At 38.9% G+C, this 27,078-nt stretch overlaps 1 protein-coding gene across 4 annotated transcripts in view; it reads right to left on the bottom strand.

Annotated features, from left to right (window-relative positions):
- KLHL13 (kelch like family member 13) overlaps window positions 1-27,078 on the bottom strand; it is a 118,931-nt gene that overhangs the window by 60,572 nt on the left and 31,281 nt on the right. For 2 of the 4 annotated variants that reach the window (XM_084639674.1, XM_084639672.1), the window contains one exon: window positions 25,761-25,832. The exons of the other annotated variants lie outside the window; for them this stretch is intronic. In XM_084639674.1, coding sequence (XP_084495800.1) covers window positions 25,761-25,832 — 72 coding nt within the window. Of the gene's footprint in view, window positions 1-25,760; window positions 25,833-27,078 lie in introns of those variants that run through there. 4 annotated transcript variants of the gene reach the window in all.

Genomic DNA, 27,078 nt, shown 5'->3' with positions numbered 1-27,078 from the left:
TCACAAGTTTTCCCCAAAATGGCACTGGGCAGTTTAAAGTTACAGTAACATAAACACAGGACATAAACTAAAGTGGTTTTGGGAGTTCATTTCATTATTCTAACTCAAAAACAGTTTGCACTTACTCCGCAAGCAATTAAGGGGCTAATCTCTTAGTACTTTGAAAAAAATTACACTGGCAACAGTTTGAAACTGGCAAAAAAGTTATCCAGATGTACTTGCTGAATATGGAAGAATGAGATTTACGTTCTTTAATCCTACGGAAAAAACTAAAATCTTGCTAACTGCAAGCATCCATTTTTAGCTGATGGGAGTCTGTCAAAATAAGACTTTTTTTTAAAGACTATAGTTATGTACTTGTATGCACACAGACACACTTACCAGCAATGCACAGAAAAGACTGATTTGCATACATACAACTAGACAGATTAGATCTTGCCCTACCTGAATCCATGTTTTAGCATTCTTTTAAATTAAAAAAAAAAAGTCATTGGATATTTGCTAACACAACCACATGGAAGAAACTAGGGACTTTTAAAAAAACAAACTGTATAGCAAGAATAATGTAAATTAACGTATACAGGCTTAAAGCACAACAATACAATGTTCTTAAGCCCCACCTTACGCTTAATGTATATTATGGATTTCCTGTCTGAATATAGAAAGGTTTGGCTGTTCCTGCGAAATCTAAAAGCAAGGGGACTAAAGAGTTTCTGTTTATGGATTAACAGAACATACTAAAAGCCAATAAACAGACTAATTTTAAAAAAACAACGGCCTCAAGAGGTCATCTGTGTCACACTCTGGCTCAGCCAGTGTAAATGTACACATAAGCAATTCAGCCAGTCCCTTGTATCTGAACTAATATTTGAAATTACAGTCTCTGTGATGAAACCAACCTATTGCCAAAGAGCAAGAATTCATTAGTCACTGATCAGCTCTGACCCCTAAGGTAAGCCAATGAACAGAACCACCTAAGAACCTGATTAACTACACTGGGGGGTTTTGTTTCTTTAATTTGGAAGTATTTTAGACTAATCCATTAATGTACATGAAAAGGTAAAATGATTATAATAGTGCCGATTAGTAATAGTTTTATAATACACTGCCATTAGCATTTTTAAAAACATATCAATTCCATCCTCTATTTGAACTCATCTTCTCTTAACGTTCACCACACAGTTGGTGTTGCTGTTCTATTCAAACAAGTGTGCTAACGCCCTACTCGTGTGTGCCTTATCTCGTGTTTGAGACAGTAAGAGTCTACCAATGCATTAGCTAGAAATAGGCATAGTGTAGGTATGCAGTTTGAGAACTTCCCAACAACTCTCCTAACCACTTTCAACATGACCTGCAAAAGCCCTGCAATTCTAGTCCTGGGCCTCAATTGACTACAGGGCACTATCAGTGTCTAATTTTATGCTGGTTGTGTGATGTATGCCTACTATTATAATAATCTAGAGACTTGGATAACAATCAAAGATTAAATATTTTAAATCATGAAAATAAAGACCTATAGCATTGAGCTACTCCTCAAAGGGGGGGAGGGGGAAGTGGGGAGAGAAGGAGAATGCATCTCTAATAAAAAGTCCCAGGTACTGCAGCAAAAACCAAATGAGAACAAGGAAATATCAGTCAGTGCTAGAATTACATGTGAGAAGCTAACTCCAGAATTACATAAAAGCTGTTTTATCCAGTCATGTTGAGGGAATGGGGGTGCTGGTAAGTGAAAAATGCCGGTTAATTAAGAGGGAGGGAGCGTGGGTGCGGGCGAGGGGAGGAGTGCAGGCTGGGGGTTGGGGCATGTGGATCATGGGCTCTGGGAGGGAGTTGGGTGGGGAGAGCCTCGGGGCAGTGTGCTGGGGTGCAGAAGGAGGTGCCGGACCCAGTGGGCGCTCACCTCAGGCAACTTCCCGGAAGAGGCGACCTGTGCCAGCTGCTTCTAGGCAGCTTTGTGCACTGCCTCTGCCTGCAGGCGCCGCCCTTGCAGCTCCCATTGGCCGCGGTTCCCAGCCAATGGGAGCTGCGGAGGCAGTGCTCGGGGCAGGGTAGGGGTCGTGCACAGAGCTGCCTGCCGCGCCTCCACCTAGGAGCAGCCGGGACAGGTTGCCACTTGTGGGGAGCCGCCTGAGGCGAGTAGCCCCTGGATCCAGCACCCTGTGCCCCAAACCCCTGCCCCAAGCTCCCTCCCACACCTAAACTCCCTCCTAGAGCCCACACTCCACACCCCTTCCCGCTCCCCAACCAGCCCCGTGCCAACCAGACTATAAACTGGAATTTCAATGAAGATCAGAAATGCCGGTTTATAGAGCTTTCAGGTTGGTGAAGTGCCAGATAAAACAGCTTTTACTGTACTTGTTTTTCTGTTTTTTCCACCCACTTTCTCTGTTCTAAAGAAAACTGTGCACTTCAAACCCCATTTTTCATTTTAAACCCGTTAGACCATCAGAGTCAAAAGGACGGGAAGAAAAAAAAAAACACACTTTGCTTTAAACTAAATTTAGAAATCCAATTTCAAATTTTACAAAAATTGGGATTGTGTGTTTTAGAGCTATTAAAATGCTGAACTGACATGAACTATCATGAAAAGCTATTTTAATCAACAAAAAAAGAAGTAGAACTAAAGCTCAAAAGGCATTTCCATCAAAGACATGAAACTCAAATGTGATCTTCACTTCACAACCAGCATTTTAAATTGAGGTCTCAAGACACAAGCCTAGACACTGAAAGAGACCAACCAATGTTACATAACACTTTTAGTCAGGATCCCTAAAAGCTTAACAAAAAGTTAGCATACCATTTTCCTTACCCATCATCTCCCCACCCCACACACAGACTTTCCCACAGGCCTCTCCCTCTTCCTTCCTACAATCCATCTACCTGTACGTATCTTTGTTTTTTGAAGAACTGGCCCACTACCTTGACAATATTTTATTATATTACGGTCAGCTGATAAACATATTTTTTTTAGGCTATACAGCTGAAAGAGTTAATAATGTTCAATTCTAAGTAAGGCAAATTAACTCCCACTGTTTTGCCTGGGTATTAAAGCATGAACTCGAGTCCTGTTGAAGCCAATGGAAATGTGTGTATTTTCACTGCAATGATGCTAATAACATGCAAAAACACATTTAAAATATTATAGAAAGAGTGGGTATGTGAACTAGGCAGTTCTTCTCTTAAAATGTCAGTGAATCAACATGCCTCTGCTCTGCCTTAGGAACTAAGAATCTTTCATTTAACAGGGTGTTTTTGTTTTAAAAACTGAATGAGAGAAGAAATAAAAAGCAAAAGAAGCCTTAGTTCATTACTGAGAATTAAGCAAGGCTATTTTGATTGTATTTTGAACTGAAAAGATCACAAGTTATCCAGAAAAAAACCTTTTACAAAATAAATAAATAATCCCTCAAAGACACCGAATGTAGGTGCCAATATATTAAAGCAGTAATGTGTCCAGAGATCACTATGACATATTTCTGTTCACTTCCTGAAGAGTGTAAGTCTACAAAAGTTACTGTGACAGATGACTAATATTTTCAGATATGCTTGGCTGCCCTAAATAAAAACAAAAACATGAAGAACAATCGAGAGTGGAGAAGAGTAGGCTGAAAGCGGGGAGAGTAATACAAAAGTGATTTGTAGTCTACTCTTAGTGCTGTCAAAATTCTATTATGGGACAAGCTTCAGTCTCTATAGCAATGTAAGCAGAGCTACTGGTAAAAAAAAAAAGGAAAAAACAAATCCTTAAATATTAAAAGTGAAGCATCAGTCAGACTTCCATTCAGGGTATGCATCACATGTTTAAACATGAAATACTGCAGATTTCACCCACATTTTCAACAGTTTTCCCACATAAACTACAAACTTGCTGAAGAATTTGCTGCAGTAACAGTTTAGGATGCACTATGCACTGTTGTCGTGGCCCTGTTGGTCCCAGGATTAGAGAGACAATGTGGGTAAGGTAATATTTTTCATTGGACCGCGTCTCCCTCACCAACAGAAGTTGATCCAATAGAAGGTATTATCTCACCCACCTTGCCTGCCTAGAATGCACCATGTTAGAGAAAGCAACTTTGCAGCCACTTATATACAGTGGATCCCCTTTATCTGACAAGGAAATTTTACTTCGAAGAATAAAAAGTCATTCTCCTTCACCCCAACACAAACACACCCCACACTGGAAAAGAATATTTATTTGGATATTTTCCTCATCTGGTTTGCAAACTAGCAAAATGTATGACAATCAACTAACTGAACTGAGATAACAGTTGGTTCTCTGGAAACTAACCAAGTTAACTAAGGTTTCAGAGTAACAGCCGTGTTAGTCTGTATTCACAAAAAGAAAAGGAGGACTTGTGGCACCTTAGAGACTAACCAATTTATTTGAGCATAAGCTTTCGTGAGCTACAGCTCACTTCATCGGATGCATACTGTGAAGTGAGCTGTAGCTCACGAAAGCTTATGCTCAAATAAATTGGTTAGTCTCTAAGATGCCACAAGTACTCCTTTTCTTTTTGCAAGTTAACTAATAAGCTGAAGCATTACCAGTGTAAGTATTATGTGGATTACATGCGTTTTTCAAAAAACAAAACAAAATAAAAACATCTTTCAATTGTAATGGCATGTTAATAAGGCCATTTTACACTTTGATAGCTCCAGGAATTTCTGAATACACTGCAGGCGGCAACACCTTGATTGTAAAAATCCTTTAATACAAGACAGTCAGAGATATAACCTTTAGAAACAAGCGAAATAATTTTTTCAAGTCATGTAACCAGACACCAGAAATGGTGAAAAAAATAGCACTGCATGTTTGTTATTCTAGAAGACAGTCAGCATTTGGAAGAATTATTTGAACAAGCATTCTAAATGTATTAATACAGTGATATTTAATAACTATGCATAATGATTAGAGAAGTTATTTTTGTAAATGTTCCCCCAACAAGTATTTCCAGTTGAGAGAGCATTTTACTGAACCGTCAAAGTCTGCCTTATTTTCTTAAATCTCTTGCTATTACTTGAGTTTTGTTTTGACATAACGTTCAAAAGCAGGACAATCTGATTTTGGACTCTCCATTTTCACATCTAATTTTAATCAGGTTAAAAGAAAAATCTTTCCACAATTATGACCGAGATTTTAAGGAAAGTTTATAGCAAGCTTTAACTTAAACTTCAAAAACTTAACACACTTCTCTCTAAAATGAGGAGCCGGTGGTTGTGGTACGTGGAGGAGAAAGGTTCTGGAGGCCCAATTTAGGTTGCTAGGTAAGAGATTGAAGTCCAGGACCTCCATGGCAGCACTCTCTAAAATGCTTCCAGTTCCACATCCAGGGCCAGTTAGACAGGCAGAATTGCAGCTTCTCAATGAATGGATGAGACGATGGTACAGTTTTAGGTTTATTACGAACTGGGGAACCTTTTGGGAAAGAAGGAGCTTATAGAGGAAGGACGGGCTCCACCTAAACCAAAACAGAACTAGATGGTTGGCTTGTAAAATTAAAAAGGCTGTAGAGGAGTTTTTAAACTAAACTTGGGGGAAATCCAACAGAGACAGAGAGCACACGATTCAGACAGAGATGATTTAGTTGGGGAGTGGTCCTGCTTTGAGCAGGGGGTTGGACTAGATGACCTCCTGAGGTCCCTTCCAACCCTGATATTCTATGATCCCTTAGGGAAGAATCTATGAACAGGGATTTTCTATATTCTAGTTAGGAGAAGAGGATAGAAGCAAAGGTAGGAATTGAATAGAAACAGTCAAATGAAAAAGTGTCCTATTCAATTACATCACATAATGACAGCTAAAAAGTGACAAATACCATAAGTGCTTGTATGCAAATGCTAGAAGTCTAAATACTAAGATGATTGAACTTGAGTGCCTGGTATTAAATGAGGATACGGATATAATAGGCATCTCAGAAACTTGGTGGAACAATGATAATCAATGGGCCACAGTAATAGGGTACAAAATATATAGGCATGATAGAGTAGGTCATGCTGGTGGGAAAGTGGCACTATATCTGAAAGAACACAAAGTCAAATATAGTAAAAATCTTAAATGAATTAAACTGTACCATAGAATCTCTATGGATAGCAATTCCATGCTTGAATAATAAGAATATAGCAGTAGGGATAGACTACCAATCATCTGACCGGGATGGTGATTGTGAAATGCGCCAAAAGATTAGAGACCCTATAAAAATAGAAAAGTCAGTAATAATGGGGGAATTTCAACTATCCCTATATTGATTTGTTATGTGTCACCTGAGAATGGGATACAAAGGTAAAGTTTCTAGACACCATTAATGACTTTTTTGGAGCAGCCAGTCCTGGAACTCGCAAGGGGAGAAGCAATTTTTGATTTAGTCTTAAGTGAAGCATAAGATCTGGTCAATCTAGATGAACAGCATAATATAATTAATTGTAACATCCTTCCGGGGGGGGGGGGCGAATACCAAAGAGCCCACCAGAAGCCTTTAACTTCAGAAATGGGAACTACACAAAAATGAGAAAGCTAGTTAAATGGATATTAAAAAGTACAGTCCCAAAAGTGAAATGCCTGCAAGCTACATGGAAACTTTTTAAAAACATGATGAGAGGCTAAAATTAAATGTATATCCCAAATTAAAAACATAATAAGAGGACTAAAAAAGTGCCACTATAGCTAAACAACAAAGTAAAAAGCACTTAGATGCAAAAAGGCATCCTTTAAAAATTGGACGTTAAATCCTACTGCAGAAAACTGAAAGGAGCATAAACTCTGACAAGTCAAGTGTAAAAGTATAATTATGAAGGCCAAAAAAGAACTTGAACAGCTAGAAAGAGACACAAAAACTAACAGTAAAAAAAATTTTGAAGTCCATCAGAAGCAGGAAGCCTGACAAACAACCAGTGGGGCCATTGAACAATCAAGGTGTTAAAAAAAGCACTCAAGGAAGACAAGGCCACTGTGGAAAAGCTAAATGAATTCTTTGCAGTGAAGACCGATGCAGAGGATGTGAGGGAAATTCTCACACCTGAGCCATTCTTTTTAGATGACAAATCTGAAAAACTGTCCCAGACTGAGGTGTCAATAGAAGCAGCTTTAGAACAAATTAATAAGTTACACAGTAGTAAGTCCCCAGGACCAGATGATATTCACCCAAGTGTTCTGAAGGAACGCATATATGAAATTGCAGAACTACTAACTGGTATGTAATTTAAGATTTAAATCAGCCTCTGTACCAGATGAGTGGAGGATAGCTAATGCAACACCAGCTTTTTATAAAAAAAAAAAAAAAAAAAAAAAAAAGGCTCCAGAGGCAATCCTGGCAACAGAAAAGGTACAGAGAAGGCCAACAAAAATGATTAAGGAAATGGCACATGAATGGAACACATTAAAAAGACTGGAACTTTTCAGTTTAGAAAAGAGATGACTAAAGGGGGATATGATCGACGTCTATAAAAACACGTATGGTGTGGACAAAGTGATTAAGGAAGCATTATTTACTCCTTCAAGTAACACAAAAACCAGGAGTCACCCAAAGAAATTAATAAGCAGCAGGTTTAAATAAACAAAAGGAAGTACTTCTTCACACAACACACAGCCAACCTGTGTAACTCAGGGGATGTTGTAAAGGGCAAAACTATAATGGGGCACAAAAAGGAATTAGGTAAGTTCATGGAAGATAGATCCATCAGTGGCTATTAGCCACAACAGTCAAGGATGCAACCCCATACTTTGGGGTCAGAAGCTGGAAATGGGCGACAGGGGATGGATCACTCAATGACTGCCTGTTCTATTCATTCCCTCAGAAGCATCTGGCATTAGCCACTGTCAAAAGACAGGATACTGGGTTAGATGGACCATTGGTTTGACCCAGTCTGGCTATTTTTATCTATTTATATCACTGGTACAAACAAAATTCAGTTTTACTTAGTCACAATGCTTCTTACAGAAGAGCAATAGGTAAAATAATTTCTTCATAAATCACTTTCTTTGAATCACCCTCTTTTAATCTCAGTCTAGCAAATATGTTGGTGAACCTCAGCTCAATAAGAAATGCTCTTGCTTTCAATTAGCATTAAATGTTCAGAGTACTATGCTCATTTTCCAAAGCAACAGCATGCATATATTTAACAGTTTCCAAAGAACTCCGAGCACTCAATACACATGCATGGCAGCCAGACTGACAGTGCTGCAACTAATTGGTCCAAAGCACAGTTCGTTTTATTAGATCTAGCTATGAACTACAAAGGATTTATATGAAAGTTACAACTTCTCTGTAGCTTTTATAGTCTATTGGCCAAACAATTGTATTAACTAAAGCTTGCCGAAACACATTCACTCAGTATACCAGAATGATTCCCAAAATATTAAACAGCTTAATAATTAAGAGGGAGACAGAGGTGAGTGTTGATCAGTTAGAAATGGGATAGTGTACAGCACCTGTTAGTTTTCATTCTCTTTTTCTGGATCTTTTCTATGTTTACCTTATTTTTTAAAATGGAACTCAAATTATAATTGATGATAAATTTTCCTCTTAAATCTTATTTGCTTTTGGCCAATCTTAAACAAAAATTAGATATGAATTAGAGCAGCCAGGTCAACAGAAGAATCTGCACCAGGTCTTAGCTTGGAATAGCTACATTGCTCAAGGGTGTGGATTTTTCACCCTGAGTGCTGTAGCTATATCAACCTATGTTTTAACTGCAGACCAGACCCAAGACCTCAATTTAGCTAGTCAAGGTCATCCTGGGGAAAATATGCATTAACTAACCACAACCTAATCTTGATCTCGTCTAATTAGACAAGCCAGAGTGGCTGCAGCCAATGTGATAACATCCTGGGCTGTATCATTTAGGATACTAATGGTAACACCACCACACAGCACTTTCTGCGACTTTCTACAGATGATTGAAGAAGCCGCATCTGCCTGGATTATGGCAGTCCATTCTATGATTGACAAATATTTAACAGAGAAACAATGTGGATGAGAGAATATCTTTTACAAGCTCTTGAGCCCGTCTCTCTCATCAACAGAAGTTAGTCCAATAAAAGGTATTACCTCACCCACCTTGTCTCGCTAATATTCTGGGACCAACACCGCTACAGTTACACTGTAGATATCTAACAGGCAGACTGCTTCAAAACAGGGCAGTAGCCAATCCATAGTTTCTGCTAAGTACCCAACAGATTTTGCAGTTGAGAAGGATTAAGAGGTCTACAAGGATGTTCATTATACTATTGAGGGCCAATTTTAGGCATAAATTATTAGGAATCCAGACCAGATCTACAGTCGTGGTCATCAATTTATGAATGGATAACCAGCTCTTAATGTCTGACAAAGATAGGCTGAGAGGAATCCTGCCGAGTCCCCAGAAAAGCCCGGTAATCAACACAGGTTTAATAAAGCAAACCCCGTCCTCCAACAATACCATTCAGGGAGCCCCAGTTCAAAGGCACCACCCCCCTCCACCTGATAGTGATGAGGAGCAGATAATGTTACTACCAAAACTGAAGTAGTAGTCTGAGTTGTCTCGAGACAGGGAGAAGAAGAACATTATACATGTGTGAAAGTGAGATGTAAGTGAATGAAAATCCAAATATAATCTCAGATTGCTCCTTCACTCCAACTCTGTGTGTTGATATCTGAAAAACCTGAGGGCATCCCTGCATGCGCGCACATACACAACCCTCAGGTCCCTGTGGTTGCTAGAAAGTAGGAGCATTTTGTTCTCCCACCCAAAAGTCTCTTCCTTGCTATGAAGACAATAATGGGAAGGTAATCCACTAATCTATCCTTCTATTCTGCTTCACCCTCCTCAGTGAGCTGCTCCAGTGATAACCTCTACATTGCTCGTAATGTTCCCAAACTGCAGCAAAGTGGAGCTAACCTAATTTTCATCAATTTCACCACTCCCATATTCCCAGGAACACCACTGAAAACTGACAAAATGGTTGGTTTTCACAAGCTCCTGGGGAAGCCGTAGACAGCAGCAGAGGCACTAGAACAGCCTGTAGGCAAGTATTTTGGTTTCATTTTATAGACTGGAAAATAGTAAGTGTTTAAATGACTTGCTCAAAGTAAGAGGGGAAGACGTAGAAGAAGCCAGGAGAGAATCTAGGTCTCCCGATTCCCTGTTCTTGTGACAATAATGCCCTTCCTTCCATCTTAAGATTCCAACAGAAATGCAAATAAGTTATAAAAATAAAGCTGTGTCCTATTATGGAGTAATCACATTTCAGAATTGAGCAGAACGCATGTATCTTTATAATCTGTCCCTTAAATATAAAGGCTAAACTGGTACGACTTCCTTCAGTTCTAAACTTTAAATATTTGAATATGCTTAGCTATGCCAAACATTTGAATGCTAGTTAGTATCCACTGTATTTTCTGTCCTGTAACTCTTGTTCACTCTTTAAAAGTCTTTACAAAAATCAGTTATGCCGCCCTCTGGTGACAATGTGAACTAACCAGCATAAGAAGTTAGTCCCATAAAAATTACCTCTCTCACCCTGTCTCAGCATACCTAACACTCATTTTAACAAGTCCCTATGTCAATGGGGAAACTACAATACAAAGTCAGATCAGATTTTAAAATAAGAGATTAATGTAACCAAATTAGTTTTTTCTTTTGTAGATCTGAACAAGTTTATATATTTTCCTGCTCCATGCCAGGTACAGGTAGGCATCATATGACCATTGTCACTCATGATCAGGGAGCAAACATTGTCGCATACAGAATAAGCTATAGTCAGCAGAAATGTTGGTCTCAAGTTGCAGTGGGGGAGGTTTAGGTTGGATATTAGGAAAAACTTTTTCACTAGGAGGGTGGTGAAACACTGGAATGCGTTACCTAGGGAGGTGATGGAATCTCCTTCCTTAGAAGTTTTGAAGGTCAGGCTTGACAAAGCCCTGGCTGGGATGATTTAATTGGGGATGGGTCCTGCTTTTGAGCAGGGGGTTGGACTAGATGACCTCCTGAGGTCCCTTCCAACCCTGATATTCTATGATTCTATGTTCTGTTGTAAATCCTGTTTAGAAAGTGTTACAATAATCAAGCTTTGTGACACAAATCATCTGTTGCCATTGTAAAGTCACTGCATTGTGCATGTACAGCTATGTGTTTTCAGATTTGATTTGATAATTGATTTTCTGCAGTTTAGCAAAGGATCTGCTATTCATTAGGGACTGCCCTGCTAAATTTCAGGCAATGAATGACTCAGTAGAGACAAGCTTAAATTCAGATATATGCAGCACTTCCATGAGTCTAGGTTCTGCGATCGCTTGAAGGCTGAAGCCTTTGAAGCCTTCCAGCCCATCTTCACATGGCATTCACAGTAAGCATGAAAGGATGGCAGAAGTGCTATTTGGTGTTCTATCTAGGATCTGGTTGGTGGTGAAGACATCCATGAAATCTTACAGCTGAGCCAGACATACTCTATTCCAAGCTACAGGATATAGCCGTCACACTTCTCTGTGAGGGCCATTGCCAGTTACACACACATTTGTTAAGCAGCATTTGTTAACATATGTTTGGTACTGTACATTGAAAACAAATGGTCAGTCCCTACTCCTTCATGATGTAGAATAAAAGAATGTTTGCCCTGAGACACTGCAAGCACTGGTAATATAACCCTCCACGCCCACGGCCTCTAAAACTTTAGATATAGGTTTAATACAAAACTATGGTGAATACACATCAATGGTAAGCAAAGAAACAAACCTGAGAAGTTCTTCTAGAATGCATTAAGAAATCTCCTGTATTTACTCTTTTCTGCCTAATCTAAATATGGTAAAGGGATTTTACCCTGTATGGGGATAAATGATTTAGGGTGTGTTCAGAGTAAATGTGCTGTCATTCTTCTATGGAGAGAAGGTAGCCCCTCCCTCTGAGAACGTGAGAGGAGATGGCCCTGCCCTCAGAAGGAGGGGGACTGACAGCTGGAGGAGAAAGGGGAGTGTGGGGGGGGGGACAGTTGAGGGGCAGAGGGGAGCCTGAGAGAGAGAAACAGAGTCTATGTAAACAAACAGGGAAAGAAGGCAGACAGGAACGGAGGGAAACCAGTACAAAAAGAAACACAGTAAGTAGAGAGACAGTCTGAACAGGACAAACATGCAGAAGAGGGTGCCTTTAGTTTAAAGTTGGCTGGTCACATCAGTCCACGTTTGATGGTGTGTGCCTGAGAAGCAGTGAGGGGCAAAAAAAGCATCCTTTAAAAAGCGGAAGCTAAACTGATAAACTAAACAATAAGAAGTCATCAGAACCAGATGCTTTTCACCCAAGAGTTCTCAAGGAACTCAAATGTGAAATTGCAGAACTACTAACTGTAGTCTGTTACCTATCATTTAAATCAGCTTCTGTACCAAAATGACTGGAGGACAGCTAATATGACGCCAATTTTTAAAAAGGTCTCCAAAGGTGATCCCAGCAATCACAGGCCTGTAAGCCTGGCTTCTGTACCGGGCAAACTGGTTTTAAACTATAAGAACAAAATGGTCAAACAGATTAACATAATTTGTTGGGGAAGAGTCAATATGGTTTTTGTGAAGGGAAATCATGCCTCACCAATATACTAAAATTCTTTGAGGGGGTCAACAAACATGTGGACAAAGGGGATCCAGTGGATATAGTGTACTTAGATTTTCAGAAAGCCTTTGACAAGGTCGCTCACCGAAGGCTAATCTTAAGCAAAGTAAGCTGTCATGGGATAAGAGGGAAGGTCCTTATGGATTGGTAACTGGTTAAAAGATAGAAAACAAAGGGTCGGAATAAATGGTCAGATTTCAGACTGGAGAGAGGTAAATAGGGGTATCCCCCAGGGATCTGTACTGGGCCCAGTCCTATTCAATATATTCATAAATGATCTGGAAAAAAGGGTAAACAGTGAGGTGGCAAAATTAGCAAATGATACAAGGAGGCCTAATCAGCACAGAGTAGAGTGGAAGAATTACTTCTTGGGTCTTGCTTACAACACTCCTGCTAACATAGCCCAGAGTGATGTTCAGTTTTTTACAACAGCGCTACACTGTTGACTCTCATTTAGCTTGTGGTCCTCTCTGACCCCCAGATCCCTCCGCAGTACTCCCTCCTAGGCAGTCATTTCCCATATTGTATGTGTGCAACTGACTGTTCCTTCCTAAATGAAGTAATTCGTATTTGTCCTTATTTAAATTTCATCCTGTTTACTTCAGACCATTTCTCCAGTTTGTCCAAATCATTCTGAATTTTAATCCTGTCCTCCAAAGCACTTGCAACCCCTCCCAGCTTGGTATCATCCACAAGCTTCATAAGTGTGCTCTTTGCCACTATGCATCAGATTTGTTGTTACAGATGTACCTGTGCTGCTCCCACCGGAACCTGTGCAGTCGGACTGGTGTAACTGAGGACAGAATTAGACCTGCAAAACTTTTATTACTGATACAAGGCAAAAAGAGAGTCCAGCGGAACTGTCAGCTTGAATCAGAAGGGCTATCAGTTTATTTAAAAAAAAATCTTACTTGTAATCTGATCACAGATACAAAAATTGAGAAATATGTAATACAACAATAATGGCAGCTTTACAGTCACTTTTCAGTGAAGAACCACTCTGGAGAATAAAGCAACAGCCAACTTTGTATCCCAGGGCAAGAGGCTCTGAAACTACTTAGTCATCAACATTCAGTCACCAGTCTGAGATAAATGTATGTCTTGTACTAGTTATTAAGAAGGAGGTATAGAATCCTATACAGAGCACTAGGGAACTGAATGTGGAGACGAGAGCACACAAAAGGAAGTAGAAATTAAAGCTATTTTCTAGCCAAGATTATAATCCTTATTTAATCAGACGTAGGTATGGTCTCAGGAATCTGACTGCAAGATGAGTGGGGGGAAAAATGAATTCCTAAACTAGATAAATAAGATAGGTTACTGGACTATACTGGTTTAAACGTAAGCATTATTAGAGAAAGAGCTAACATTACATCAGCATTTCTACAATCAATATATGTGGGTTTGTTTAGCGAATCATGGCACAAGAGGGAATACAAAGAATATAATGAGTGGAGGCAAAGCTCAGACACAGAGAGAGAGAGAGAGAGAGAGGTGTTTATATTCTAATTCAGTTAGATTATTAAGACCATTCGGCATAGAAAACAACTGCTGGCAAAAAGCTGGATCCTAGAATGAGCTTTTTTGCATATATGAATAGTGGCAGTAACTGATTCAAGCAGAAAAATCTAATTCACTGAGGAAAAAGAATTCTTCAAAGCCTCACTTAAACGTGAGCTGAAACAAACTGCTAAAATAATTGTTTAGCTATCATAAGTAATTAATGCATTGTTCAAGGACCACAACCACCAGATCAGATACTTTAACAAAAAGTAAACAGAAGCTCCAAAAACTGGAATGTAGCTACTCTAGTTTGTTTCTTCTATATCAGACTACACCACCATCACAAAGCTGCACAAAAACTTATCAAATAGTCTTTTAGGTTACAATGATATAGAACAGGGATGGCCAAACCCTCCAAGCCGCATACGACAATCTTCAGACAATCGAGAGCCAGAGCATGCCTGCCAGGGCTCAGGGCTTCAGCCCTGTGGGAAGGGGAGGGGGGGTCTCTGGGCTTCAGTCCCATGGGAGGCACCTGACGGGGCTCGGGGTTTCAGCCCTGCTCCTGCTGAAGCCCCGAACCCCGGCGGGTGCGCCCCACAGGTAGAAGCCCTGAGACTTCCCTCTCCACGGAGCAGAAGCCCCTACCTCACCACCCAGCTGCAAGGCAGAGGTCCCAATCTCTTCTTACCCCCAGTCTGGTAGGTGGAGAATGAGGAGGGACTCCGCAAGCAACACTTTAACGGTAAAAGAGCCGCATGGTTTGGCCACCCTGATATATAATCTAATGTAGGAGGAACACAGAACCCAAACAGCTTGAACTTCTATGGACAGGAATAGGTTTCAAAGTGCATTTGTAATTTTAAATCTGAGTATTACTCTCCAGTTTTTTGGGGGGAGGATTGTGGGGGTTTTCTTGTTAGGTTTTTGTGGTGTTTTTGTTTGTTTTTTTAATGTTCACAGCTACATGTTTGGTTCTTTTAACAGCACTAAATCAAAGTGGTTCAATAAACTCCCCCTCACAAAGTTCTCCATCCCATCATATTCTATCTAACCTGACAGTTCTCCTAGACTGATAGAAAGGATGAGGTTTTTGCTTTTTCCATCCAGCATGAATATCATTACCCCTAAGCCATCCACAGCAGATGGAGGTCTAGTCTAGCTTCAAGTTAAACCAATATAGGTGATGGCATGTGCAAGTAACCAAACAGGAGAACCTCACTAGTCCACACTTCGGAACTCGCCCCTAACACAGTTGCACTGAAGAGAATTTTCAGTACACTGTAACGACTGTGCTACTGTACCAAGGCAAAGCCAAGTGAAGTCAGAGGAAGTTACCCAAATCTACTAGCTGGGCCGAGTTCTTATTAATGCCCTGCAACAGGACTGGGTCTTATTGCTGACCAGTTATACTGGTCCTATCAGATGAAGGAAACCAAGGCATGAATGTACTGAAGCTATGAGGGTGAAGAGGAACCAAGCCAGGAGCCACAGTATGACAGGACAGCCAGAGAAGTGGAGCTTTATAAAGCCAGCCCAACTCCTCTCCACTTCATTTCCCTTGTTGTCTATTTCACTCCATCCACATCTCTGTCCTTATTGGCAAATTTAAGGAGGACATTGATAAGGTTTAAAACAGGGTTGCTATTCTGCCATCTTTGTCCAAAAGGGGTGCTGAGGGACCTGTCAATCTGTTTTTATATTACCTCTAGGAGGCTATCTTTGAGATGAAAGTTAATACAGGAGAGGCAAGGAGAACATATGAGGTTTAATACACTCGTCTCATATGCACTTCTTTTCCAGGCCCCCTGCTAACAGACCTCAGGTTGCAATAGGCATCCTGAAGCAGGACAATGAAATAGTAGGCCTTGGAAACATGGAAACAGTGGTCCAAAGGGATGGAGATGGAAGCTAAAATTTTTCTTTTAAAATTAGATATGAAGATGGAGTGAAATTGACAGTATACCCATTGAGGAGCAGTCTCACCAGGCCAGGGACAAAAATACATAAAAGATTGGAACTAAAACAATTAGAATAGTATAAACAACACCTGAAGATATGCTTTGGTGGCAACATTACAGTCAAGAAGAAATTAAGTTTCTAAATGCGGAGCATTATTATTTGTAACAGCCACAGTTCAGGCTGTCCAGGGTAGCACACTTCCGGAAAGATACCTACACTAATTACCAATACAAAAATATGTAAAACCTTTCCTCTATGGTTTGCACTGTAGCTCACTACAAGTCAGAGTTAATCTGATAGACACCATATTGGCAAAGCCTAATAGTCCATTTGCACAACGAAGAAGAATTTCTTACTTTAGAAACACACTCTCCTACATTTTCAGCACGGATTCATATATTTTAGATTCTGTAGTCTCTGCCACTCTGAACAGTTGTCTTCTAATCCTAAAGTGTGCCGCACTATGCATTCAAGTGAACTACAAACTGAATCCTAGACATCTCCTAAGTGTCTAAAAACAAAGGATTCAATATTCTTAGAACAATACAGGCATACAGGAAGAAAAATATTCCTCAATGTATTCCATATGGTGCAAGTACTTTTTTATTATTATTAAATTATTTATTATTATTATTATTAAAGGAGCAACTTAAATGGAAATCCCTCATTAGCTTTTAGAGAAAGTCTGTAGTTTAAACAACACCACACAGAACGTTATCTTGCGTTTGAAAAGTAGTTCATTGGATTCTAGCCAGGAATGGGAAAAAAATGCAACAGATCCATTTACAGAAGAGGTTATTCCAAATGGATCAGCATCAATTTAACTGTTCCATTCTCAACTTCATGTCGAACTGTAAGTCATGATTAAAAGCTAGTACCAAAAGACTATTTTGGGGGCATAATAAACCTGAGTACAAATGCTTATTTATCAACAGATAAATCTTCCTGTAATCTGTCTGAGAATAGTAAGGATACCATGTAGCTCACGAAAGCTTATGCTCAAATAAATTTGTTAGTCTCTAAGGTGCCACAAGTCCACCTTTCCTTTTTACACTGTGTCAAAGAGAAATAGCATGCATTTCAGAAGTGCTCATTTAGAAAAATCAACTGCTGGCTAAAGCAGCGTTCTAACTGCAGCTCATAAAATGTGGAGAACGCCTAAATGCACTGCGGACTAAGCTGCACATTAAAACTATTCTTTTTTGGCATAATAGGAAGCATCTTAAAGGCAGGCACAAAGATTGTGAGTGCGCTGTATTTTTCTGAGCTTATATTCTACAAGAACTAATCCGGCCTGTACTCAAAAATAAGGTTTAAGAGAAATTAGTTATTGAACAAATTGAGTGTTAGGAGATAAGGGTTGAGGGATTTATGTGGATAAAACAAACTTAAAGATGTATATGTTTTCTGTGAAAAAAGTTCAACTTAAATTTCAGATCTCAAGAAGTTTTTTCAGTCAAAAAGCATTGACATTTTGAACAAAGGTAACTGATTTTATTTTGCAATAAATAAATAAATAAATAAATAAATAAATAAAGACTAAAATATAAATTAAAAATGATCACTACTATATTGATTACACTGAATTATGGAATACTTAGATTAAAGCTGCAGTATGTTCAGCAGATACCAGAACAAGCAGAAGAGACAGTCTACATAACTGAAATGTACATTTTTATCTGCAACATTAAGTGATTTTAGCTGGTAAATACATGGATATGAGTTCACATATAAACAATTACAGGTAAGGCAAATTCATGTGTGTTTGACAAAATAGTCAGGATAGGAGAACAAAAGGAAAAACTAAGGACAAACTGCATGTGATTAGATTACAATACCATTACTGGACCAAACCAGTTAGAGCAATTTCCAGGTTCAATTACATGTAGTCATATTTCTGTTTTTGAAACAGAAATTGTGGGTCTAATATGTAAATATGAGCAACACTGACCAAAACAATACAGTCCCTCAAAATAGAAGGATCTTTCCAAATGGCCAAAATTATTGTTTGAGAAATTAGGATGTGCACTAATCTTCACTGAAAAAACAGAGTTTCATAGAGTTTAAGGCCAGAAGGGACCATGATATCATCTAGGATGACCTCCTGTATATCATGCATCTGAAAAAGTGAGTTTTTTACCCATGAAAGCTTATGCCCAAATAAATCTGTTAATCATTAAGATGCCACCGGACTCCTCGTTGTTTCTGTGGATTCAGACTAACACGGCTACCCCTCTGATACTTGTATATCAGGCCATTAAATTCCACCCAGATTCCCCTATATTAAGCCTAAAAACTTTATCAGACCAAAACATTTCAGTCCAAAACCAAGCTATAGCAGAAAACAGTGCCATCAATGCCCAAGGCCTGTACAATGGCAAGGAAATGATCCCAGCAGGCAAACCACACATGCTACAGAGGAAGGGGAAAAGCCCGTAAGATCTCTGCCAATTTGACCTGGGGCAAAATTCCTTCCCAACTCCAAATCTGGTATCCCATTCCTAGACTCTGAGAATGTGAGCAAGACACACCAAGTAGGCATCTAGAAAAGATTCTCTATACACCAGAGAGCACTAGTCCACCGCGTCTGGTGTCCCATCTCCAGCTATAGCCAATCTTTGAAGCTTCAGTGGAAGGCAAAAAGCCCAGAATACTTTCAGTCAACTGGGGAGGACCCCTTGCACACACAGGCCATAGAATTTTTCCCAGGAAGTGAATTAAATCATATATTTCAGAAAGCTATCTAATCTCTTCTTAACGCTCCAAGCAACAGTGAGCCCAGTGACTCCTGGTTAAGCTGTTCCAATGTTTAACCACACTGACTGCAGGAAAGTTGCATCTTATTTCAAACCTAAATTTATATAACTTCCAGCCACTGGGTCTTCTCGTGCCTTTGTCAGTAAGGTTGGAACCCCTCCAACACCAAGAGTACATCCCTATCAGATCTCTTTTCCATGTGTAAGTATCTAGACACAATAGTTAAATTACCTCTCAATCTTCAATAAACTGAATAAGTAGGCTTGGCAAAATTTCAATTTTTTGTATAATTTTGACAAATAATATTGATGTTTATGTTTAAGCATTTTTCAATTTTATCTATTTAAATTTTCAGTTGCAGAAAATTACAGAAGAGGGTCAGACAATTGTTTTATGACAGTACCTGTTGAGATTCAAAAAAGTTTTACAACCCAACAAAACACAAATTGTATATTTTGACATGTGGTGTTGACAAAGTAAGTAACCTTAAATCAAACTATTATGTTCTCAAGCAGCATTTCTTACCTTGCCCATCTGTAAATCATCCAGGAAAATATTTTTGTCTGTGTATGGTGAAAATGACATTTATCAAGTTGTACTATAAAAATCTAATCCTTCCAAGCCTATGAATAAATTGATCTTCTTACGTCTCACATAATAAAGGTTTGTTTTCCAGCCCTGGGGATCATTTTTGTCGCCCTCCTTTGAACTCCCCCCGGTATTTTCACATCCTTCTTGAAGCATGGAGACTAGAAGTGGATGCAGAATTTTAGTAGCAGTCTTACCAGTGCTGTGTACAGAGCCAAGATCACTCCCCTATTTCTGCTATTTGATATTCCCCTTTTTATACATCCAAGGGTCACATCAGCCTTTTTTGCCACAGAATTGTACAGACAGTTCATGGGCCATCTACAATGGCCCGAAATCCTTCTGAGTTACTGTTTTCCAAGACAGTTTCCCAATTCTGTAGATCTAAACTGCGTTCTTGGTTCCCAGATATACTCTCTTGGGTTTGGCTATATTTAAAAAACACATTTTGTTGGATTGAGATCTAACCAAGTACTTCAGGTTACTGCCCTCCTCATTATTTACTACCCCACCGATCTTTTGTCATCTGCAAACTTCACCAGCACAGAGTTCATTTCACCACCTAGATCAGAGATAAAAATTTTAAATAGTGTTAGACCAAGAACTGAGGACACTGCTCAAAGCAGCCCTAGTCATTGCTATCTCCCCATTAACAACTATATTTTGAGATCAGTGAGACAGTTTTTAATCCATCCAATCTGTGCCCTATTAATTCCTTATAATGCAAGTTAGCTAATCAAAATGCCACATAGGTTTCTCCAAGGTATTTGACTCTGTGCTAAGTATATTAAAATCAACGTAGTTGTCTACCAGATCTGTAATTCTGTCCAGAAAGACTAACAGGTTTGTATCACAAAATCTACCTTCCATGAACTTGCACTGACTCATATTACCTATCTATTTTAGCCTCTAATTCTCTGTTCAGTCCTGGATTAACCACTCGATTGCTTTGCCTACAACCAACTTCAAGCTAACAGGTCTGTAGCTTCTGCATCATTTTTTACCTTTTTTTAATTATTGGAACTCTGCTGGCAGACTGCCAATCCTTCTGAATTCCCTCAAGATTTGTTACAAACTAACACTAGTGATCAGAGGGCTCCTAACCTAGTTTCTTTAGGACTCTTGGGTGTTCGTTATCCAGGCCTGTTCATTTAAAAAGGTTTAATTTTAGCAGATGCTGCCCCACTTCCTCCCTTGTTACAGACGGTAACCTTTTTATTACATCCACTTCATATGGGATGGATATAATCTCCTTTGTTCCAACAGAACACACACTTATTGAACATTGTTTTTCCTACATCACTCTTTACAATGAGCCTATACCTGATCTGGCATTTTTCTTGTTCCTATTTAAAAATGCCTTATCTTTAACTCTATTGGCCATTGATATTTCGTTGATTCCTTTGGCTTCCTTTATCAGTCACCTACTTTTTATAAATTAGTAGGGCAATTGCCTGTGGCCCCATGCCACGGGCCACCACGAAGCTACATTGGTCAGGCTTCAGCCCCAGGTGGCACGATGCAGGTACCTGGGCTTCAATCCTATGCAGTGGGGCTTCGGCTTTCTTTCCTGGGCCCCAGTGAGTGTAAGGTTGGCCCTGTAAGACCGGGAGCGTGTCTGCAGCTTGTCACAGCAGCACAGTGTGAAAGGGAGCCCAGGCTGGTGAGTCAGAGGGCTCAGTGGTACCCCAATTCCAGGCATCAGCCCGGGGGGAACCTGTAACAAAGACATCACCTCTTTTACAGGTTTTTGGCTGAAGGAGTTGATTCTTTCAATTTAGTTAAAGAAGTTTTGCCCCCTAATTTGGAATATAAAAGAAGACAAATTGAAAATCAGATCACTATATTGACTTTTTTTTGCATTACTTTTTGAGTTGACTTCAGTTTGAACAAATGAGCTGTACATATTGCTATTAAGAAGTCTGTGGAAAGAGGCACAATAGTTATTGTGATAGAAGTTCTCTTTCCAGACAGGTTGTGAAACACCAATATCAGGAAAAAAACACAGCTCTATATATATATATATATATATATATATATATATATATATATATACACACACACACACACACACATTATACATATACATACATACACACACACACACACACGAAGGTACAGTTCACCTGGCTATTATGTAATAAATGCCCTTGTTCTAGTTGTGTACCTCATATAAATAATTTTAAGCATTTCTGATAATGGATTGTACCTGTTATAAGCTAAAAATCTTGGAAGACCACATTTAGAAATCATTTAGAATACCACATACATGTATATGATACATTGCCTTTTAATGGATGTTTCAAAGTAAAGCTTTCCAAGTATATCTAACAGATCTCATCCTTTTCCCCTCCAATGGAAGACAAATGATAGGAGGATCCCTGTAGTGGCTCCCAGAACCACAACTAGTTTAAATACTGCTTATCCCACTTTTTGAAGGGTGACAGTTGCAGTCTATTAGAATAATCCCTCCATGCTGATATTTCTAAGACAGAGAATTTTGTTTGTATATAAACAGAGTGCACCTATAATTCCTGTAAGCATACTAAATTCTCTCTGACTGGCAAGTTGTCTCAATTACTTCAAGTCTAGGAAAACTGAAAGGAAATATTGTTATGCTGATATACAAAGAAGACTGGAACATTTAGAAACAACTAAAAAAACTCCTCACAGGTATCTCTGTAGGAAATTGAAAGCATAGATCATTTACCTCACATACTGAACTGTAATTAAAGCATTAATATAGGAAGGATAATGCAATTCTAAATAGTCAATATTTGAAAACACCATAATGAGTTGTTTTTAGAAAAAGTAGAATGAGTTATGAAAAAAAAATTAATAACAAGTCTAAAGTTGCAGTTGTATGGTTGGTACATCCACTCTTCAGTTAAGTATCCCTCTAGCGCAGCGCTTCTCAAGCTATCTGATGTGGGGGACCGGCAATTTTTTTTTTCCAACGTGCGCACAGACCGGCAGCCGATGGCTCGGTTCACAGACCACCACTTTGAGTAGCACTGCTCTAGTGCACAGGCTTGCACTTCCTGACTTACTGTGGTTTCTCCAGAGTCCAAAAGTCAGGATTAAGCGACAGAACAAAGCAGACAAAGTGTCACTTACAAACATCTATTTGATTATTTCCAAGTAATACTGGAATGGGATGAAGCCACTATTACATTCTGAACAGTCTATTCATGTCCTTTCTTACAGGTATATGTTTCATAACCTGATAATTGAACACTGACGTATGAGTATTTTGCACTCTATTTATAATGTGCTGATGAATTAGTAACACTTAAGTTTGAAATTTCTTCTTCAGCTACCAGCAGCTTCATGGTAAGATTAATTAAAGGTATACTCACGTCCTAGCTTCTTAATAACACTCAGTGGAAGATTTCTCTCTACACTGCATCCAACTTGCAATAAGTATATTGACGTTTCTAATCAATGTGGAGAACTGATCAAAACAGCATACATTTTAAGGAACTAGCTGAAGCAATATCAAAACCGTTAGTAATTATCTTGAAGAACTCATGAAGGATGAATGACGTTTCAGAGGACTGGAGAATGGCAAACATTGTACCTATCTTTAAAAAGGGGAACAAAGAGAATCTGGAAAATTACAGACCAGTCAGCCAAAAGTGGAAAGATACTGGAGCAAATTATTGAACAATCAATTTGTAAGCACATGGAGGATAACAGGGTTATAAGGAATAGCCAACAGGGTTACTGGCCTAATGGATAGGGGGAAACAGTAGGAGCGAGATCTCTTAGTAAGGTTTTAGTAAGGGCTTTGACACAGTCCTGCAAATTAGGCAAATGTGGTCTATATGAAATTACTATAAGGTGGGCACACAACTGGTAAAAAGACCATACTCAAAGAGTAATTATCAATGGCTGGCTGTCAAACTCAGAGGGTGTATGTCTGTCCTTGGTTCATTACTATTCAATATTTTTTCTAATGACTTGGATAATGGAGTAGAGAGTATGCTTATAAGACTCTGTGAATGACACCATGCTGGGGGAGGTGTTGCAAGCATTTTGGAGGACAGGATTAGTATTCAAAATTATCTTGGCAAATTGGAGAATTGGTCTGAAATCAACAAGATAAAATTCTATAAAGACAAGTGCGAAGTACTTCACTTAGGAAGGAAAACTGACAACTACAAAATGGGGAATAACTGGTAGGCAGTAATACTGCTGAAAAGGATCTGGGGTTTATAGTGGATCACAAGTTGAATATGAGTCAATAATTTGATGCAGTTGTGAAAAAGGCTAATATTCTGTGATGTATTAACAGGAATGTCAAATGTAAGACACAGGAGGTAGCTGTCCCGCTCTACTCGGCACTAGTGAGGCCTTAAGCAGGAGCACTATGTCCAATTCCAGGTGCCATGCTTTAAGAAAGATGTGGACAAACTGGAGAGAGTCCAGAGGAGAGCAACAAAAATGATGAAAGGTTTAGAAAACCTTTCCTTGTAGATCAGGTTTTTAAAAAAAAACCTTGGTATGTTTAGTCTTGAGAAAAGACGACTGCGGTAGAATCTGATAAGTCTTTTAATATGTTAAGAGCTGTTATAACGAGGATGATAAAGTGGTTCTCCATGTCTACTGAACTTAGGTGGAGTAATGTGCTTAATCTGCACCAAGGGAGATGTAGGTTAAATATTAGAGAAAACTCTTATCACAAGGATAGTTGTTCTGGAACAGGCTTCCAAAGGAGGCTGTGGAATCCCCATCATTGGAGATATTAAGAACAGGTTGGATAAACACTTTTAAGGAATGCTTTAAGGTTTACTTCGTTCTGCTTCAGTGCAGGAGGATGGTCTTGATGACCTCTCGAAGTCCCTTCCCAGGCCTACATTTCTATGATTTTATATAAGGGACTCTAGAACCATTCCAATTATATAAAACATGACTGATCCCAAACAGAGTTTATGATAGAGTTCAAAACAGAAAGAAAAGGCTGAAATGCAGCTACTAAAACAATCTGGAGTTTATCATCTTCTAGTATATAAAGCAAAAGAAAAGGAGTACTAGTGGCACCTTAGAGACTAACCAATTTATTTGAGCATAAGCTTTCGTGAGCTACAGCTCACTTAATTGGATGCATTCAATCCAATGCATCCAATGAATTGCATCCAATCCAATGCATCCAATGGGGCCGGACGAGTTGCATCCCAGAGTGCTGAAGGAATTGGCGGCTGTGATTGCAGAGCCATTGGCCATTATCTTTGAAAACTCATGGCGAACCGGGGAAGTCCCGGATGACTGGAAAAAGGCTAATGTAGTGCCAATCTTTAAAAAAGGGAAGAAGGAGGATCCTGGGAACTACAGGCCAGTCAGCCTCACCTCAGTCCCTGGAAAAATCATGGAGCAGGTCCTCAAAGAATCAATCCTGAAGCACTTGCATGAGAGGAAAGTGATCAGGAACAGCCAGCATGGATTCACCAAGGGAAGGTCATGCCTGACTAATCTAATCGCCTTTTATGATGAGATTACTGGTTCTGTGGATGAAGGGAAAGCAGTGGATGTATTGTTTCTTGACTTTAGCAAAGCTTTTGACACAGTCTCCCACAGTATTCTTGTCAGTAAGTTAAGGAAGTATGGGCTGGATGAATGCACTCATGAATGTAGCTCATCTTAAGTGATCACTCTCCTTACAGTGTGTACCCATTTTTTCATGTTCTGTGTGTATATACATCTCCTCCCTGTATTTTCCACTGAATGCATCCAATGAAGTGAGCTGTAGCTCACGAAAACTTATGCTCAAATAAATTGGTTAGTCTCTAAGGTGCCACTAGTAGTCTGTATTTGCAAAAAGAAAAGGAGTAACACGGCTGCTACTCTGAAACCTAGTATATAAACAGAAGTCCTACCCTGAATCGGTTTCTCTAGAAAGGTTGGGTAACAGTTAACTTTCCGAATTTTGTTTAAAAACACCAGAATTCCTCTTCAGCCAGCCCAGCAATCAAGTGTCTTTAGCATATTCTGATTTGGATCTGCTCTTGCTCTTTGTCAGGAACACAAAGACCAGTACACTTAACTAGATAGACTGGGGAGGGATGGCAAACTGTTTCCTTGCATTTTACTTATAGACCTGCAAGCGTTTCATTTTGGAAAAATCACGTGCTCTATTTCTGAAGAACAAATAAGCTAATGAAGTGAGAAGCACAGTATGTGTTGCATGTTTTATTTCTCAAAACATTTGATTTTTGTGGGGGGGGCGGGTTTGTTCTGTTTTGGGGGTTTTTTTTCAGATTTCTTCGAAGTTTTCCAGAAAGAAAAAAGGAATAGATTTTCAAGGTTAAGAAAAATTGCAGCCACCCTGACAATATGCACTGAAGGCACTGCCTGATTTTAGCTACTTATAAAAAACATACCTGTCATGAAGCACTGCTGACATCTCCCCTCTGAGCACAGAATGATCCATGCCGTCAAGGTTAGTAACTGCCCTGTTGACCAAATGAGATAAAATATAACATGCAATTTTAAAAAAGAGCAGCTACCCTAAAGTGTATTTAACATGAGGGAATTAAAAATGCAGTCACTGTTGAAAATTCATGAAGCCTACCTATTGTTTTATTTTGAAAAGGTGGCTTTTGTTTTAAATGGAAAGAAAAAGCACAATAGAATGACAGACTGAACAATAGGTCCATTATATAATTAATTTATTGCTGATTGCCATCATACTGCCCCTCCCTTTTTATTTTTGAACATATTTTTGAAATGGTCAGTTTTTGACAAACTATTTTCAGTACCTTGTTGAAAAAGCCATTTATCTATATCTCAAAACAACTATAAAATTACTATTCATGAACTAAAATGTCTCAAGTATAAATATCTAAACACTATAAAAATAAATTGCCAATCCAGAGTAGAGATAGTCATCCCCCCATGACACATTTCTTAGAACTGTGTTCTCCTCATCTCATTCACAAAATTTGAATGTATAGAAGATATTTAAGCAAGTTTAGCACAAATCCTCACCTATTCTGCCTGCATAACTGTCATTCTGGCAAACCTGAAGTCAAACAACTTTTTACAAGGTACTGCATTTAGATCCTGTGTGTGCAACAAGAAAGGACTGCTAAGAAACCAGTTAACCTGTTTGGTCACATTCCGCCCTGTCAACTATGAAGTAGCAAAAATGTTTTTGGAAGTCATTAAGAATATACTGCCTCATCTTAATATTTAAAAAACAAGACAAAAATTGAAACCACATTGTACAAATTGCAATTGGGGCACAAAGTCACGTTATATGAAATTGTTTTTAAATATCCATTTAAGAATTCTCTCCTAACAGAATCTTTGAGCTGCAGAAAGGGCTTTCATTAAAATTGTGCAAAACAGAAAAAAAGAGCCATGTCACTCCTTTATTACTGTTATGGAACTTTAAAAATGTTTTCAGTTTAAGCTGTGAGTCAGCTGTAACTTTGAAGTCAGGGTTTTGGTAATCAGATCCACAATTATTTTTGTACCATTTAAATATTTACCTAACTTTTTCAATTATTAGAGCTTCCTTGATCTGTGGGATACAAAAAAAGTATAGAATTTTATGTACAAAAATATATGTTTGGTATTTAAAATTACACTGATCTCTAGAACATAATACTTAAATATTAATGACAGGTTTTAGAGTAGCAGCCATGTTAGTCTGTATTCGCAAAAAGAAAAGGAGTACTTGTGGCACCTTAGAGA

The sequence above is a fragment of the Lepidochelys olivacea genome, assembly GCF_965140295.1.
Source record: "Lepidochelys olivacea isolate rLepOli2 genome assembly, chromosome: 9".
NCBI classification, from domain to species: Eukaryota; Metazoa; Chordata; order Testudines; family Cheloniidae; genus Lepidochelys; species Lepidochelys olivacea.
Note: the sequence above shows the minus strand (reverse complement) of the source record. Positions and strands in the feature narration are given on the sequence as shown.